General features: G+C 46.6%; 1 protein-coding gene and 1 long non-coding RNA gene across 3 annotated transcripts in view; one reads left to right on the top strand and one right to left on the bottom strand.

The window, feature by feature from the left end:
• LOC132427565 (uncharacterized) overlaps positions 1-19033 on the top strand; it is a 47701-nt gene that overhangs the window by 11448 nt on the left and 17220 nt on the right. For both annotated transcript variants that reach the window (XR_009519932.1, XR_009519933.1), the window contains exon 4: positions 17885-18060. This is a non-coding gene — a long non-coding RNA (uncharacterized lncRNA). The remainder of the gene's footprint in view (positions 1-17884; positions 18061-19033) is intronic.
• On the bottom strand, positions 7919-8599 carry LOC132426792 (ubiquitin-conjugating enzyme E2 L3). The gene has a single exon (XM_060013594.1). It carries the CDS (start codon positions 8579-8581, stop codon positions 8117-8119), a length of 465 nt encoding a protein of 154 aa, XP_059869577.1. The 5' UTR covers positions 8582-8599; the 3' UTR covers positions 7919-8116.

The raw sequence follows: 19033 nt of genomic DNA on the forward strand, positions 1-19033 counted from the left end.
AGAACACTGATGTTCTCTCCTCCCTGCCCTGTTGAAATCCTTCCTGTGTTTTAAAAACCCAGCTCAGGTGCTCCGCTGTGCTATTTCTGTGCACCGTACGTGCTGTAGGTACTGAACCTACAGCATCGGCGGGGAAGTGTTTGGGTGCATTCCTTCCTTTGCTCCCCTGACTAGGCCGAATTCCCGAGGGTGGTGGTTTGTTCCAGCACAGTGTGGTCCAACCAGCAGTAGGTGGTTGCTGGTTTGGGGGTGGGTCTCCTTGCTCCCCCATGAGGCCTTTTCTGACTCTCTTTCTCTGTCCCAGCCTCAGGTGCTGACCTTATCCCCTTTCTGGGCCATGAGTTCTTGAAGGGCAGAGCCTGGAGTTTATTCTTTTTTAAAAATTTTGGCTGTGCTACGTGGCTTGTGGGATCATAGTTCCCCGACCAGAGGTTGAACCCGGGACGTCGGCAGTGAGGTTGCGGAGAGTCCCAACCACTGAACCTCCAGGGAATTCCCTGGATGTTTTGAAATACCTATGCATTGTGAAATAATCACCACAATCAAGCTAATTAACATATCCTGCACAGCATAAGGGATCTTAGTTCCCTGACCAGGGGTCGAACCTGTGCCCTTGCAGGGGCAGCGTGGAGTCTTAACCACTGGACCACCAGGGAAGCCCCTGGAGTTTATTCTTTGCATGGCCCACAGTGCCTTGCCCGGTGCCTGGCTCGGAGGGGCTGTACAAATGTTTGATGGTTATAAAAATAGGTGAGAATCCCCAGCCGTGGGCTTGGTCGCCTCTCTCCCTGATGGGAAGCTGAGAAGGAATTGACCGAGCCGGCTTTCTCCTGCCCTCTATGAATTGGAAACCCTGGGTCCTAGCTGTTCTGCTGCTTCAGCATTTCTTTGTTCGGGACCGAGTTCAGCGGCCAAGACTGCAGAAGAAGGGAATGAGGGAGTTTCTCAGCCATCGCAGATGATTGTACTTGTTGCATGTAGTGCCACCAGCCAAAGGCCTTTTCATTAGACCAGACGCGTTTGGCTCTAGGCTGGCCGGGTTTCCGGTCACCGATGGACTCTGTGTAACGTCTCAGCTGGATTTGGCAGACTTGGCAATCCCAGGGGACGTGGCTGGTCCACTTTGGTGGATTTGCACATTGGCATCTGCAGGCCTGGCAGCTTCCCGTCACTTCTGCCTTCTCGGAAGCTCGGAAGCAGGGGAGGTGGTTCCATCCACTACCTAATGGCAACCAGACTGCCGTGTACACAGAGGAGCAAGATGAGTTAGGTCTGGGTTTTCCTGGAATAGTTGAGGAGATTGTGATTTTATTCATGGGAATGGCGATGAAGTGCTAAGTGTAACAGTTAAAGGTAATGTCAATGTTTTATCCTTGTGAAGGTTTTTTCCTGTAAATTCACTAATTAAGAAAAATCTTTGGGACAGTGACTTGCCCTTATTTTTTGTGTGAGCCGTGGGGAAACTGAGACGTAAGATATTCCAGCTGGGACACATTTTTCCGCTTCTGAACGTGAGGAATTGCCTTTAAAACGTTAGACGTAAGATAGAAGGCTGATGTTAGCTTATTAGCGGGCAGCCTTTTGAAAGCATCCCTAAGGTCCTTTTTAGAGAACAGTGGGTCCCACGCAACCATTTCTTATCTTCCAGTTTGTCAGCACCTTGATCTTGTTGGTGATCCCTGATCCTCAATTCCCGATTTGAGCTGAGACTTTCGTATAAATCATGCCTTTCAATTTTTAGTATTGATATTTTCTGATGCATTGACATCTAGGGCTTGCTGATCCTGGAGAGACTGTCCCTTCCAGTCTGGGCAATTTCTAGAGCTAGTAAAGACATGCCTGCAAGTGCCCCTTTCATAAGCAATCCAACCAATCCAGACCCCAGCCCTCCAACCACCTTCTTCATCTGCTCTCACCCTCTGAGCCAATGTCTGCCTGCCCTAATCATCCCAGGGCCAGGTGCTAGACAACTAGGGACGATGCCTGTGACCCAGAGCCTGCTGAAGTTATTCAAACTAGCCCATCCTAAGCCTGCTTCCCCTGCCTTGCCTCTCCTGCAAAAACCACAGTAAAGGCTCTTTCTTTCTCATTCCCTCTGCCCCCTGACCGACCCTGGTGCTTCCCCATGTGGCCCTGCGTGGCATGTCATATAGCCTATTTTTAGGGGTGTCTGAGTATAAAGACTTCTTTCTTCATGATGGTCATTTTCGTGCCTGCATGTTTACTGTACCTGATTAAAATAATCAACATACAGCCTTTCTTTGGCTCCAGTCTTGGTAATTCCTGGTGACTCTCAAAATGGGACTCGGCCCCTTGCCTCTGGCCTTGATCCTTTAGCCTGAGAGTAAGCCTGTCATCTAACTCTTCAGGCTCTATATTTTCATTTCTTTCTGGCCAGTGTCAAACCAGACACAACAAGGAATGCTGAACGTATGCTTGGAAGAGAAATTTAGCTTCACAGGGTAGTTTGAGTTGCCCTAGAAAAGCTCCAATCCCCCTAAACTGCACCCTAAAATTTTCCCATCACTAACCCATCCCTTCTCCTTGAGCATCATCTTCTGCTTTCTTCTCACCTTTTAGTTTTGAAATAATTTTCTCAGTTGCTTTTCCCCTTATAATATAAAGAAGAAAGATTGGATCGAAATGGCATAGGGAGTGCATGCATCTGCTTCTTCTCCTATCCCAAATCCCACGAAATGACAGCAAATATATCCTTAATAAGGAGGGCCTCCAAGCTTAGTCATTAGTTCCCCTCTACCCATTTTGGGTAGTGATGTATATTCTCATCAGCACTAGATTTTGATAGGAAAAAACTGAGTTTCAAGTTAAAGGATATCCGTAGAAAAATAGAATAATAATGTAGAAATCATTAGAAGACAAATGCAATCCAATAAAAGTCAGAAAAGAAATACAATAAAGAACAAGAAAGCATGGTAAGTATAAAACATAAAAGATAATCAGGAACAAATTTAAGTACATCGATAATTACAATAAATGAAAATGGGTTTAAATATTGTATTAAAAGTCTCTCAGATTGGGTTTTTAAAAAACGGTCTAAAATTACTGACAGAGAATCTCTCAGACATACACTATTGTTTGAAAAACATATACAAACTAAAAAATTAGCAGTTCGGTCAGACACAGCTGTTGATAGATCCCAAAGCAGCTGTCAGACTGCCTCTTCGGTGCCATCCCCTTGGATGGTTGGAACAGTTAAACATTTACCTTTCCGCTTCCACTGCATCTAGAGGTGGCCATGGGACACATTTGGCAAGTGAAACATATGGAGGCCTATCGGTAGGTTTCTGGAAATCTTTGCTTTCCTGATCAAAAGATCAGATACAGCAGTTCTCTCCTCTTCATCCCACCTTGAACACGGAGATGTAGCAGGTGGACCCCTGGAAGGGTACAGGCATCTTGTAGACACGAGGTCGCAAACGGGAATAAAAGCTCCTGGGAATCATCAAGACAGTGGTGTCACCTAATGTCACTGAGCTTCTGGGCTAACTCTAGGACCAACTCACGTCCAGAATTCTTGGAGTGTGAGTCAAATCAAACCCCCCTTTAAGTCACTTTAAAGAAAGTTTCTAGATGAACGCATTTCCAAGTAAAACAACTGTGCATTGGTATAGGTATACCCGGAGAAGAGGCACAGAGACTACCCAGAAGGTGTCTCACCAAATTATCTATGGTTACCATTCCAGAATGGAATGGGATTGACTCTAACTCCTTCTGTAGTGTTTCACATATTTTCAAGAAGGAAGTATTTATGTATCAATCATGCAATGAACAATTTTAAAAATAAAGAATGAAACCTTAGGTTGAAATTATGGGATTATAGTCAAATACGAAAAAAAATGATGTCACTTTTATCATACAGAAGTAAACATTTGTCCGTTTGCTCTCTTTTTTTCAACTAATATGTTTTAGAAGTTTTAGATTTACAGCAAAATTGAGCAGCTAGTACAGAAAGTTCCCATATACTACCCCTCCCCCCTACAGTTACTTCTGTTATTAACATCTTGCATTGGTATGGTGCATTTGTTACAATTAATGAAACAAAGCTGATACACTATGATTAACGAAAGTCCATAGTTTATATCATGTTTCACTTTCCCATGTTGTACAAAGAATTCTACGGGTTTGGACAGATGTATAGTGACATGTATCCACCTTCAAAGTATCATACAGATTAGTTTCACTGCCCTAAAAATTTCCTGTGCTTCCCCTATTCATCACTCTTTTCTCTCCTCCCACCTCCCTCCATCCCCCACTGCCATCGGCCCAATCTCTGGCAAGCATTGACTTTTTATTGTCTTAATTTTGCCTTTTCTAGAATGTCATATAGTTGGAATCATATAGTATGAAGTCTTTTAGATTGGCTTCTTTCACTCAGTAATATGCATTTGAGTTTCCTCCAAGTCTTTGCATGGCTTGATAGCTCATGTCTTTTTAGCACCAAATAATATTCCATTGTCTGGATGTGCCACTCACTCACTGCAGGACATCTCGGTTGTTCCCAAGATTTGGCAATTCTGAATAAAGCTGCTGTAAATATCCGCGTGCAGGTTTTCGTGTAGACATATGTTTTAAACTCATTTGGGTATAAACACCAAGGAGCACAACTGCTGGATGGTATGATAAGATTCTGTTTAGTTCTGTAAGAAACTCCCAAACTGTCTTCCAAAGTGGCTGTACCATTTTGCATTCCCACCAGCAATGAATGAGAGTTCCTGTTGCCCTGTCAACGTTTGGTATGGTTGGCTTTTTGGACGTTAGCCATTCTAATAGGTGTGCACAACCCTCACTCCCCACTCCACTCATCGGCACGTGCACTTTTGTCCAGTCACAATCCTTTTCCTCGCCTCGACTCCTGGGAACACCTACTCAGCATTCATCACTCAGCTCAAGCATCACTTGGCAAAGAAGCCAACTTCCTGAGCGGGACAGACCCCCTTCTTACAACACAGGTTCTCTCTCCCGCGGAACACCTGTCACAGGTGTGATTTGATTGTGCGGTTTTCACAGTGCCCGTTTCACCATTAGACTGTGAACCCCGTGCGACTGAGGATTTTTCCTGCTGTTGCCCACCATTTTATCCAGTGCTTAATACACTGTCACCCTCCTAACAGGCACTCGATAAATATTTGTCAAATGAATGAGTGACTGAATGAATCACTTCCCTAGGGGATTCTCAATACAGGACTAATTGATCCTCCGGGCTACCTTCTTCTGAGGCTGGCATAATAACACAGATAAAAAATTGCCCCAAAACGTGAGCGACTCTAACCCAGGTGACAGATGAATCTTATTAAACTCAGCAAGGGAGAATGGCTTTTGACTTTGTGGGAAAAGATCCAGTATAATAAAATAATGCTTCTTTCTCCCAGCATGCAACTAGGCTGGAAATATTTTACATCAGCTTGTGTTTTACATCATCACCATTCATTAGAGCTCCAGGGAAGCTCTCAATATTCCAGAGGCTAAAATCTGGACACATTTGTGAGATCTGAATTTCCGCACCCTACATTAGACCAGCAGGAAGGAGGTTCCTGAGTTCGGCTTTGTCTGACTCCTTTCACATACGGATGATGTGACCACGTGATGGGCGCACGTGGGGCCCCTCTGTTTCTCCCAGGAGCTCGCAGCCTGTCTTATGCAGGACAGGGTATATATTAGGAGAAAGTCTGGACCACAGCCTCCTGCTGAGTCATCTGCCCAGAGATTTTGGGAGAATTCCACCGAGGAGGACTTTGAGGAAGCAGAGAATACTTTGGGTGCCTGTTCGTTCTGTGCTCCCTTCTCTGAGATTCCCCACTGCGAAAGGGAGAGAGGTGACCTCAGGCTTTGTCTGGTCACACCTGATGGACCAGAGCGGGGAACCCTGACTGAGCGTGGGTGAATGAGACAATTTTCCTGGAACTGGCAGCTGGCACAGAGGCTCTTCTAGCCCATATTGAGCTCATGAGTCAGAAGGCTATGTGGAGTCACGGCTGGCATGACCATTTCTCCCCTGCACACAGAGAGGTGGGGCAAGCTGATGAGCAGATAGAGGCGGAGAGTCTAAAGCGCAAGAGACAAGAGACCGCTTAGTCCCAGTTCCTGGTTCCGGGCCCTTAAGGGGCCTGGGTCTATTCCCCTCCCGATGTCCTACAAGATATCCCTGCATCCTGCCAATAGAGTCTAACTTATGCTTGAGCGTGTGCCGTATAAACAGTTATAGAGATACGGTGAGGACCTCCCATATATCACCTCCTTTGCAAGAACCTTACGCATCCGATCTCATTACCCTCATTTGACAGATAAGGGAGCAGAGGCTTAGAGAGGTCAGGCAGTGTCCCAAGGTCACACACCTAGCAGGTGGCGTGGAAGCAGATAAGGAGCTGGCATTAGGAACGAAGGTGGCAACTCCAGTGGCTCCTGCCTTAACGACTAACCAGTGGACCAGGAGTGGGGCGATGGCTGGGATGGATATCGTCTCCCTGTCCAGGGAAGCAGCATCATTTCCCTCTTGTCCTGGTTATACCTGATCACCATCAGACCACGTGGCAGAAGGCATCAAATTCATTGCTCTGTGCAAGATTCCTTCTCTGCCCCTCAGCCCCGTCTCATTTCCTCCGCTGACAGGACAGGGTGCAATTTACATTGTAGCCTTCCCCGGCAGATGCCTGTTTGTCCCATCACTCAGGCCAGGGGAGGTCTGTGCTTCATGTCATTAAGGGGCTGGCGCATTTCCCATCGGGGTGCCTGGGAGGAGGGAAGAGGAAGAGGTATGTTCTGGTTGTAGAGCAGCAATCTTTTTGCTTTTCCCTTCTCACAATTTGTCTGCTGGTTCCCACCTCAGGCACTGCATTCTCTCAGGAGCCAGGGCTGACTGTGCTAGAAGTTGCCCTTGTGCAAGAATAGCCCAAGCATGGTTTCCATGGGAACATCTCAGAAGGAGGATGCTAGGAATCCAGGCTTTTTGTGGCCTTGGATAAGCAATGAACTGGTTGCTTCTGAGAAGCCCAGAGCTTTCCCTTGGCCTTCTCTAACACTGTGTACAGTGCCCATCCCCCACCCCCGTCCCCCCGCCACATACAAAAAGCGAGTGAAGTGAAAAATTAAGTCAATTCACCCTTAAATTCGTAGGAAAAAAATAAACTTTTTGTTTACTTAATAATCCAAGTGTGTGTGGGTTTAAAAAACTGAGTGGTCAAACCCACTCAGAAGTACAAAGAATCCTAGTAGAGAATTCTAACCAGGGATCGCTGAAGTTCCTGCGGTGGACTGGGGGACTCTAGCTTCCCCTTGATACCTTGTCTGCTCAGTCACTGCCTGATTAAGTAGTCTCTGCCATGCTGCCCCTCAATGAAGGACGCATTCATCCATTCATTCCTTCACACATCCCACCATCATTTACGGAGCGCCTACCCCTGGTGGAGCCAGGTGCTGCGCCACCAGCTGTGGACACAAAGAACACTTAAGGAACTCACAGCTTAGTAAGGAAGACAAATAGTGGGCAGATTATAAATCACAGTTGAGTCCAGACCTGAGGCAGGAGGAATTCAAGCAGCTGCAGCCCCACGTTATAACTCAACCATTGAGATATTATTGTTAATGGTCAGCCCTTAGCTTTCTGCCCTGGCGACTCTTGAGTACTTGGGTCCTATAGTTAGAGGCGAATGGCTTTTCTCTTTCTAGACTGGCTTCTAAGGATTAGTACCTGCCCTGGAGCCCCTGTGGTCCCCAGGATCCGCTTTAGCTGACTTCTCAGATGCTTTATTTTATTTTGTTTTTTTAATAGTTAAAAAAAATTCTTTTTCAAATTCTTTTCTCATTTAGGTTATTATAGTGTATTGAGCAGAGTTCCCTGTGCTATAGAGTAGGTCCTTGTGGTTTTGTGTTTTTTTTTTTTTGTTTTTTTTTTTTTAGAACATCTTAAATTTTTAATCCTTTCTTTACAGGTCACCTAGACCACTTTTGATTAAGAAAACTGTAGAAAGTTAGTAACTGCCACAAGCAGACGCCAGGCGGTGGCACATGTCAATTTTCCATAGAGTCCTGCTTTGTGGGGTGTCTGAATGCACTGCTAGGCATCTCTGCTCACACTTGCTGGAATCAATCGCGGCAGATTTTAGTCCACAGGTCGCTTTTCCCCATATTTCTTTGTAAACTCTTCAGCGTTCTTACAGAATTTTTTACGGTCCTTAGAGTATTCTTCAGCTAGGTCAGCCCGGAGCGGGTGCTCGGGCTGGGGGTCGTTCACCAGTGCTATGAGGGACTGGATGACTTGGTCAGTTTTGGTTGCTGGCTTCCAGTTTTCAGCACTAATTACCGGCAGACAGACCTGCCCCTTTTCATCAATGTTCGGGTGATAGATCTTCGTTTTAAATGTGATCTTCGGTGGTTTGAATGGGTACTCTGCTGGAAAGTTGATTTCAATTCTGAAGGCCCCTTTATCATATGGAGGGTTGTCAGGAACAATAAGCCCTTGCCAAGTCAATAAATTAGCTTCATCAACCTGGATGTTACGGAAGTTTTTCATCCCACATTTGCGGATTTCTTCAAGCTCCTTCATCAGCCTCCTGCTGGCCGCCATCTTGGCTCTGGTGCTGCTGCTGGCCCAGCTGGTTTTGTGTTTTAAATACAACAGTGGGTACATGTCAATCCCAGACTCCCAATCTATCCCTCCCCCTCATATGCTTTAGTATAGTAGGGAAAGACCGTGGGCTTTGAGGCCAGGATCTGGGGTCAGATTCCAACCCTGTCATTTACCCACTGGGTGACTGCTGAATCTTGGTTTCCTCATTTTTATTTTTAAAAATTTTGTTAAATTAATTTTATTGAAGTATAGTTGATTTACAACGTTCTGTCAACTTCTGCTGTATAGCAAAGTGACTCAGTTTTATATATATATATATATATATATATATATATATATATATATATATACACACACACACATTCTTTTTCATATTCTTTTCCGTTATGGTTTATTATAGGATATTGAATATAGTTCCCTGTGCTATACAGTAGGACCTTGCTGTTTATCCATCCTATATGTAATAGTTTGCATCTGCTAATCCCAGACTCCCGATCCATCCCTCCCCCACCCCCTCTCCCCCTTGGCAACCACAAGTCTCTTCTCTATGTCTGTGAGTCTGTTTCTGTTTCGTAGATAAGTTCATTTGTATCATATTTTAGATTCCACATATAAGCAATATCCTATGGTATTTGTCTTTCTCTTTCTGACTTGCTTCACTTAGTATGATAATCTCTAGGTCCATCCATGTTGCTGCAAATGGCATTATTTCATTCTTTTTTATGGCTGAGTAGTATTCCATTGTATATATGTACCAACCACCTCTTCTTTATCCATTCCTCTGTCGATGGACATTTAGGTTGTTTCCACGTCTTGGCTTTTGTAAATAGTGCTGCAATGAACAGTATCTTTTGGAATTATAGTTTTGTCTGATATACGCCCAGGAGTGGGATTGCTGGGTCATATGGCAACTCTATTTTTAGATTTTTGAGGTTTTCTCATTTTTCAAATGGACTATCTGGGGGGATCCCTGGTGGTCCAGTGGTTAAGTCTTCACCTTCCAATGCAGGGGGTGTGGGTTCAATTCCTGGTTGGGGAGCTAAGTAAGATCCCACGTGCCTCATGGCCAAAAAACCAAAACATAAAAGAGAAGCGATATTGTAACAAATTCAATAAAGACTTTAAAAATCGTCCACATCAAAACCAAAAAATCTTAAAAAAATATACTCTCTGGTAGAGATTGTCAAGAGGTTAAATGAAATAATATCTGCAAAGTGCCTGGCATAGCGTTTAGCATATGGAAAGAGTTAAATAAGTATCAGTCCCTTCCTTTCTACTTTTTAGAATCCCACCCCCTCCCACCCTGCTGCACTTATTGCCACCTGTTTGCCTGGCCTGCCACTGGAAACAGCTGCCATTTGGGACCCAGTATTACTTGCCAAACTGTACTTTCCTTTTACTGGACCCCATAGCAGAGTGGTTTCCACGAGTCCCCTGGCCGGCCCCATAGATAGACTGCTCTCTGTAGCTTAGAACTCACGCCCTTCCCCTCTGCCCCTGCCCCATTCCCTTCTTCTCTATTTCATTGTAAGAGGATAGGCAATGCATGGGGCTCCTGTGAAGGAACCTGAAGAAATGAAGAATGTAGGGAAAAGTATACTGAGAAGCCAGGTCCTCTCAGCAGAAGTAAGTCGAAGTTCTCCTCTCTTGCAAGTTTCATTGCGTTGATCATTTATGTTCTTTCAATTCCCTGAAGACCTGCAGTGCCCCACTTCTCTTTGTATTGAGTCTCATCTATTATAAGGCTTTCAGCTCAACATTTACAAAGTCAGTATCTTGAGCGAAAGCACAGGCTGCGTTGAGCATCGCTCCTGGTCTCTGAAAGGGCGTGGTGTTTGGTTGGGGCTGGCTGTCTGAGCAGGCTGTGCAGGCAGCCTCCTGGGAGGTGTGAGTTGAGTGACGTCTTCTCCCCCCAAATATCTCCGCTTACCAGCTGTTGGAGCGCCTGAAGTTCCAAAATTAGACGATTGCTTTTTTTACTCCCCTTATTCAAATGTCCCAGTTCCTGGCAAATGCAAGTAGATGAAGTAGTCATGGGATGGCCAGTGGGGCCAGCCTGGGGTCGCTGGGGACATGCGGGAGCCGGGACAGATTTGCGGACTTGACCTTTTCTTTGGTGCCGTTCTACTAGCCTGAGACAGCCAGCCGAGAGCGTGGGCCTGAAGAGCCAGCAGACTCGACAGGAGGGGAGGAGGGGGATGTAGAATCAGGGCAGGATCGGTTCTGATGTGGAAACCGTTTAAAGAGATGGTGTTCATACTTGACCATTCAGGGGCAGAGGCCGGGGGAGGGGGCCCAAACTCCACAGAGGTGGCCTATCAGTGTCTCGAGACCGGGAAGTCCAGTGTGAGAAAAAACAAAGTTAGTGTGAGAGCGCCGAGCCAGGACGGAGGGGACAAACTCACGCGCTACGCTGAGGGTCCCAAAGCCTAGGGGAGGCTGCAGGTGGGAAGGCTGAGCAAAGCTGGAGCTTGGATGGGGACCAGCAGAGACCAGATTAGATTTGGGGGTTGCAGCAACACTCCACCTTGGGATTTGGGTTGTTGTGACCACTGCTGGGTGCGGTGGGCCTTAGGATGGCTCCCCCTGGGCCCTGGGAGCACAGCTCAGGGGCTGCATTGTGGGACCCTGGGCTGGCTTGCCGTCATGAGTCCCTATGGGATACTAAATAAAAAAACAACAAAAACAAACAAACAAAAAACCATTGTCTTTGTCCCCAGTTCCTGGCACAGATCTTCAAAAACCCTTCGACTTTCCAGGAAACTCCCTGGCGGTCCAGTGGTTAGGACTCGGTGCTTTCACTGCTGAGGGTGAGGGCCCGGGTTCGATCCCTGGTCGGGGAACTAAGATCCCATAAGCCTCGCAGTGTGGCCAAAAAAAAAAAAAGAAAAATAAAAACCTTTGGACTTTCCAGATGATGGAAGCATCTTTTGTTATTTATAATGACTGCTCCCCCCTTTTTTTTGGTCGTGTAGCCTGTGGGATCTTCGTGCCCCGCCAGGGATCGAACCCGTGCCCCCTGCAGTAGAAGCTCGCAGTCCTAACCACTGGACCACCAAGGAAGTCCCTGTAATGAGCCCCTTTTAAACATACCTGAGTTTATGTGGACAAGGTGACTCATGGCGGGACCCCTACATAGCTTCAGGATGGAGACTGGTGCCAGGAAAACCCACCGCATGATCGGAGGGCTGGAATTCTCACCCAACCCCACCATGCACCTCCAGGGAAGGAAGAGGGGCTGGAGACTGAGTCTGATCACGTGGCCAATGGCTTCGTCAGCCAGGCCCAAGTATTGAAATCTTGACAGAAACCGAACAACAAAGCTCAGGGAACTTCCTGGTTAGTGAACTTGTCAATATACCAATATATCCCCCCAGTGGGACAGAAGCGGCTGCACCTCTACGTCCCTAGACCTTGTCCTAAGTGTTGCTTCTAGTTGGCTGTCCCTCAGTTGTCTCCGTTATAATAAAATGGTAATCATGTGTATAGTGCTTTCCTGGGTTCTGTGAGTTGTTCTACCGAATTATCAAGTGGGGGAGGTGTTGTGGGAACCCCCAAATTTGCAGCTGGCTAGGCGGAAGCATGGGTAACTTGGGGATACCTGAGACCGTGGCTGGCGTTTGAAGTGAAGGTGGTCTTGTAGGACTGAGCCCTTAACTTGTGACGTCTGTGCTAACATCAGTTAGTGTCAGAACCGAGCTGCATTGTGGGAAGCCCAGCTGGTGTCAGGACATAGCCCCTTCCTCTGACGAAAGATGAAAGCTGTATTGGTATAAATGTGAACGTAATCCAAGCTGGATTCGCTATTATAAATCCATTCTTATGACAGTCATTTTTTCCCATCTGACTCTTAAAAAAAAATAACATGAAAACCTTCCCATCAGCCCCAGGCACTGAGCCTAGTGTGTTCAGGGCACGTCTCGGAGAAGCTGGGCTTCTGGAGCAGCTCGAGGATGGAGCATAGCCAGGTGCCCAGAGGGACAGGGAAGGAGGTAGGAAGGAAAGACATCATCATGTTGTACTAGGGTGATTCCTTATCTCCCGTATTCCTGTTACAACAGCCTGGACCCATGCCCTCATCATGGCAGCCTTTTTAGTCTTTGGGGACAACTTTTAGACACTATTTGGTGCTATCTTTGCTGGGACTCCAGCAAATGTCTAATCTACCAGGGGAGTGAAGCATTATCCTGGTTTAAGTCTAAGAAAGAGGTGTTCACAAAGATTTAAGAAGTTTCCACCTCCCTCTTACAAATTCTACCTTCTTCCAAATACAACCATGTGGCTACACACTAAGTACAGAAGGGAAGTTGGAGCAAATGTCATCAGGATATGAATTAACTTGAAACCTGGAGTTTCCAATCCCAACTTGTCTGGCGGTCTAATTGATATTCCACATAGTCCATCACCAGGCGCTGGGCAATCCCTGCCCCAAACCAAAACTCTAAGTTACCTAAATGGGGGCGTGCATTCTTCCCCCCTCCCACTGAATTTGTTTGCTAGAGCTACCATAATAAGGTACCGCAAACGGAGTGGCTTAAACAACAGACATCCATTGTCTTCCAGTTCTGCAGGCTAGAAGTCTGAGATCAGGGTGTCGGCAAGGTTGGTTCCTTCTGAGGGATGTGAGGGAGAATCTGTCCCATGCCTCTCCCCCAGCTTCTGGGGTTTGACATTTTGGATTATAGATGCAGCACCCTGACCTCTGCATTCATCTTCACGTGACGATCTCCCTGTGTGCGCGTCTGTGTCCAGATTTCCCCTTTATATAAGGACACCAGTCATATTGAATGAGGGACCCACCCTACTCCAGTACGACCTCATCTTAACTAATGACATCTCCAGTGACCCTATTTCTAAATAAAGTCACTGCCTGAGGTCCAGGGGGGTTAAGACTTCAGCATATGAATCTTGCCGGCGGTGGGGGGGGGCACAATTTAACCTATGACACCTACCTTTACTCTTCCTTGTTCACTGGAGGCTCTAACTGAAGCAGGAATGTACCCAGCAGCCAGAAGCCAAGGTGGGTGGGGGCTCAGTGAGCTGGGGATGACGGGGCAGAAAACCGTATGCACATCTCTGGTCATCCACACGCATCCTTCCTCAAAGAAGCTCAGCAGGGATTGGCTTCAAACGTCTGAATTATTAGACTTCCTTATGAATAGTGTTGCACTTTAGCCGTTCTCTTTGGGACCTGCCTCATCTCCAGTGACTTTTCAGATACAATGTTTCCTTTGCTCTCATGAGGAAAGTCACCTCCTGTAATCCAGTGTCCCCTCGCTCCTGAATTAGAGCAGGTTCTTAGTGATGAGCAGCATAAATTTTCTCTGGGTAATTTAAGAAGAAAAGGAATTGAGAAAAGGATGTTGGGCAGGTCATTGGCTCTCTAGAAAGGATGGTAAACCAGGCCAAGGCTGTGCTTCTGGAAACAAATCACACCACAGTCAGAAGGACCCAGCATGCGCTCTGCCACTGGGCTCGGGCACCCAGGAGGCATGTCCATCCTGGATGTTAGCTGCCTCCACTGCTCCTGGAAACTCTATCTAGAGCCTTTTTTTCCAGATTCGGAGGTATCCCTGAGCCCTAAAGGATAGGCACATCTGCACTAAAGCTTTCTAAGGCCACCTTCATGACCAACATTTTCTGATTAACTGTAGATTCCAATAGTCACCTCCTGACCCGTGAAAATTTGGCTCTGCTGGGGTCCTGAGAGAAGCAGACACTGAGATGAGTTAAGAGTGAAAACGTTTAACGGATGGCCAACAAACACATGAAAAGATGCTCAACGTCACTAATCATTAGAGAAATGCAAATCAAAACTACAATGAGGTATCACCTCACACCGGTCAGAATGGACATCATAAAAAAATCTACAAACAATAAATGCTGGAGAGGGTGTGGAGAAAAGGGAACACTTTTGCACTGTTGGTGGGAATGTAAATTGATACAGCCACCATGGAGAACAGTACGGAGGTTCCTTAAAAAACTAAAAGTAGAGCTACCATATGATCGTGCAATCCCACTCCTGGGCATATACCCTGAGAAAACCATAATTCAAAAAGACACATGCACCCCAATGTTCATTGCAGCACTATTTACAATAGCCAGGACATGGAAGCAACCTAAATGTCCATTGACAGAGGAATGGATAAAGAAGATGTGGTACATATATACAATGGGATATTACTCAGCCATAAAAAAGCAAAATTGGGTCATTTGCAGAGACGTGGATGGACCTAGAGACTGTCATATAGAGTGAAGTAAGTCAGAAAGAGAAAAACATATACATTAATGCCTGTATGTGGAATCTAGAACAATGCTATAGATGATCTTATTTGCAAAGCAGAAATAGAGACACAGATGTAGAGAACAAACGCGTGGATACCAAAGGGGAAGAGGGATGAATTGGGAGATTGGGATTGACATATATTTGCCACTGGGTAAGAAATAGATATCTAGTGAGAACCTACTGTATAGGGAACTCTATTCAGTGCTCTGTGGTGACCTAAATGGGAAGGAAATCCAAAAAAGAGGGGATATATGTATACGTATACCTGATTCACTTTGCTGTACAGTAGAAACTAACACAACATTGTAAAGCAACTATACCCCCCCCCCCACAGGAGTAACACCTGTGGGAGGAAAAGGCAGAAAGTGGGATGGGGTAGGGATGGGTTCAGTCAGACCACGATACAGAATTGTCCCCTCCAGCCTGATGGGAACTCTGAGCAAACGCCTGCAGAGGAGTGATGGGTGGGAACGGCTGGGGGCTCGTACCGCGTCATGCTCGGTCACTGTCCAAGCCACCCCAGGAAGAGGGTGGCCTTGACGCCAAAGCGGAGGTGGACTTAAAGATGTCTGTCAGTTAACCACTTACCTAGTGGTTGGCCCAGAGCTTTGGTCCTAAGCAAAGGGAAACAGCCATTCAAAGATGTGGGTCAGGGCTTCCCTGGTGGCGCAGTGGTTGAGAGTCCGCCTGCCGATGCAGGGGACACGGGTTCGTGCCCCTGTCCGGGAAGATCCCACATGCCGCAGAGCGGCTGGGCCCGTGAGCCATGGCCGCTGAGCCTGCGCATCCGGAGCCTGTGCTCCGCAACGGGAGAGGCCACAGCTGTGAGAGGCCCGCGTACCGCAAAAAAAAAAGGATGTGGGTCATGCATAGCCATGCAACTCTCAGAGTCTGCCTCCGCTCCAGGCAGTACTGTACATGTAGATGGGGCATCTTTACAGAGGAAACACATGTCAATATCATACATTGGCTTCTGTCATTTTTCTTATTCTATGGGTCTTGGTTCCACTTCCCCAATGAGATTGTGACTGTCCAAAACTACAGACTAATCTGACTTCCTCAGCATCCCTGACAGAGCCTCGCCTGAGGCTGAACACGGAGTAAAAGCTCTAGGAACATTTTCTTTGTTTTTTCTTTTTTTAATTTTTTGGTCGCGCTACGTGGCATGTGGGATATTAGTTCCCCGACCAGGGATAGAACCGGTGCCCCCTGCATTGGAAGTGCAGGGTCTTAACCACTGGACCGCCAGGGAAGTCCCTCTAGGAACATTTTCTGATCCATCTAAGGTGGCTTTCTCACTGCTTCCTCATCCCGTCTCCACCACGGCCCCCGCCCCATCCCTAAGCACTGCAATTTGAAGGCTCCGTTAGAACAGGCCATAAGTAAAGCCCCTGGCTCACTGTCAGGATGAATTTCTGACAGACAAGTGCTTTCCTGCCCATCTCCCTCTCCAATCATTTATTGTTCTTGTCACAAATTAAAAAGAAAAGCAGGCAGCGCTTAAGAAAATCTGTGGCCCCACTCGACACCTCCCGCGCAGAAAAGCATTTGACAACCGGTTCCCATGGCAACGGGCTTTCTTTGAAATAATTCCTTGTTCGGTGCGCCAGACCCCCGCCTTTCTCTTCTTGGGAGTAATGGCCAGCATTGAAAGTGAGATCAGAGAAGGAGAAAACAATCCAGATGAACAGAGCCCACAGGCCGGCAAGAGGGCTCTCGCGGCCCAGGAGGGAAGAACCCAACGCCTCCGTCCTCAGGGCCATGCTGGTGCTCACCAAAGCGTTCAAAGATGCCAAGGATGAGGTCTGAAAAAAGCTGACAGCAGCATCAACAGGCACTATTTAGAGCTACACAACTGAGCAGAGTTCTCTACTTTTGGAAAAGGGCCACGTTCGCACATTCTATGCAACTGTGCCTGCCCCGGAACCTGCTTGCTTCCAGATTTTTTCTTTTTTTTGGTTCTTTGGTGCCATGGCACATGGGCAGTGCTTTCGCCTCAGAGGAGAGCTGCCCCTGCCCTTGCCCTTCATCCTTATGCCCACTGTGCTAAGCAGTGAGACCCAGACCTGACTTCTGTTGTAGGTTGACTTGTGGTCCCCCCAAATTCCTATGTTGAAGTCCTAGCCTCCAGGACTTCAGAACGTGACTGTAGACTTTGGAGATAGGGCCTTTAGAGAGGTGATTAAGTTAAAATGAGAACGCTGGTGTGGGCCCTAATCCAAGCTGACTGATGCCTTTATAGGAAGAGGAGTTTGGGATACAGAAGAGACACCAGAGATGCACCAGCACTGAGGAAAGGCCATTGTGAGGACTCTGTGAGAAGGCAGCTGTCTGTGGGTCAGGGAGACAGGGCTCGGGAGAAACCAACCCTGCCTGCGCAGTGATCTCGGACTTCCAGCCCCCAGTCTGCGTGTTTTGTTGGGGCAGCCCAAGCACTCAAATACGACTTGCCCCTGGGCTGCAGAGGCTCCATTTGTCAGACTGGGACTCAGGAAAGTCAGTCTAAAATTATCTGCTTTACATCCCTTTCAGAGGGGGATGGGCTCCACCAAGAGCTCCAGCAAGCTCACTGCGCTCACCACGCGACCTCTGATACACTTGTGTCTTGACGTGTCTGAAGGTCTCTTCTCTCACTGGATACCGTACTCTGTGAAGTGACTGATGGAGGCCCAGTGTCCACTCTTTACAGCAAAGGAAGCCGGACGGGTCTAAGTGATTCAGCGCGGGAGGCTGGGCCACCTAAGTAGTTGTGTCCTTGCTTCTCCATCCACCCACGTTTACAGTATTTTAATGTATATGAGATCCCGGAATGGGATGCTTTGAGGTTGGGATGCTATCTTCTTCCATTTGTATCCTGGCCACTGGGACTGTGCTTAGCATGAAAGCACTTAATAAAGATCCCTGAATAGTTAATGAATCTTATTCTGGCCAAGAGAAGGAAGCTTTAGGATTTAAATCAGAAGAGAAATCTCTGGTCTTTTGTTCTTTTCTTTCTTTCTTCTTTTTTCTTTTAGACAAGGAGACAAAGGCTTAGAAAGTGAAGTGACACAGAAGCAGAACCAGGACCCAAACCAAGGTCTTCTGAATCCAAGTTCTGGGGTTTTCTGCTCTGCCATTCACTGAACTGAATACACAGCCAACTGTGTGTGCACCCATGTCAGGAAAACAAAGACAATACCTATATTTTCAGGTAAGCACAGTCTCTTTTTTTTTTTTTTTAAACATCTCTATTAGAGTATAATTGCTTTACAGTGGTGTGTCAGTTTCTGCTTTATAACGAAGTGAATCAGTTATACATATACATATGTTCCCGTATCTCTTCCCTCTGGCGTCTCCCTCCCTCCTACCCTCCCTATCCCACCCCTCTAGGTGGTCACAAAACACCGAGCTGATCTCCCTGTGCTATGCGGCTGCTTCCCACTAGCTATCTATTTTACATTTGGTAGTAAGCACAGTCTCTTAGGTTCAGCATTCAAGTGTGAATCTACTTATTATGTTTCAAAGGACCTGGTATTATTCCATGTACATCCTGGTATTTGCCTCTTTCATCTTTTCACTCCCTTCATTAAAATTCTCAATGGCTCCCAACTGAGTCCCAAGTACAGAGACTGCACATAGTAAGCATTTGATACTTTAAAAAAATAAATTAATGAATAAATGAAAGCAGAGATAATTCTTAATTCCTCCCCCTGGCATTCAAAGCTCTCCATAATCTGGTACCCTAATTTTCAGCCTTCATAGACAAAATCCTTTGCTCTAGCTGGCTCAGTTTCCTCTCTGCTCCCAGAAGAATGCATCATTTGTAACTCTGCTTTGGTTGTTCGCCCAGACTCAGATCACCCTTGTCTCCCTTATTTGTCCATCCTGAAGTAGCTCACATCTTCAAGCCTAACCGAAGCCACCCCTCCTTCTGGCTTGGTGCACAAATAAGGATTTGGAGTCTGGAAGATGTGGGTGGAGGAAAAGGAATCTACAAAGCCTTCTGAAATAGAGGTGCAAGTTAGGAAGAAAACCTGGAAGAGACAGAAATGGAGGGATTGCAGTTGCTTTTGCCACTCAGAGAAACTATAACCTCGATCAAGTCACAATCCCGGTAGCTGCAGTTTCTTCATTTATACAATGGAGCTTTAGACTAGACGGTCCTTAAGACAATTCCAGCCTTA

This window comes from Delphinus delphis, chromosome 6, assembly GCF_949987515.2.
Source record: "Delphinus delphis chromosome 6, mDelDel1.2, whole genome shotgun sequence".
NCBI lineage: Eukaryota > Metazoa > Chordata > Mammalia > Artiodactyla > Delphinidae > Delphinus > Delphinus delphis.

Excerpts from the sequence above, each read along its gene's own strand:
- LOC132426792 (XM_060013594.1), bottom strand. The coding sequence starts at position 8,581 with ATGGCGGCCAGCAGGAGGCTGATGAAGGAGCTTGAAGAAATCCGCAAA.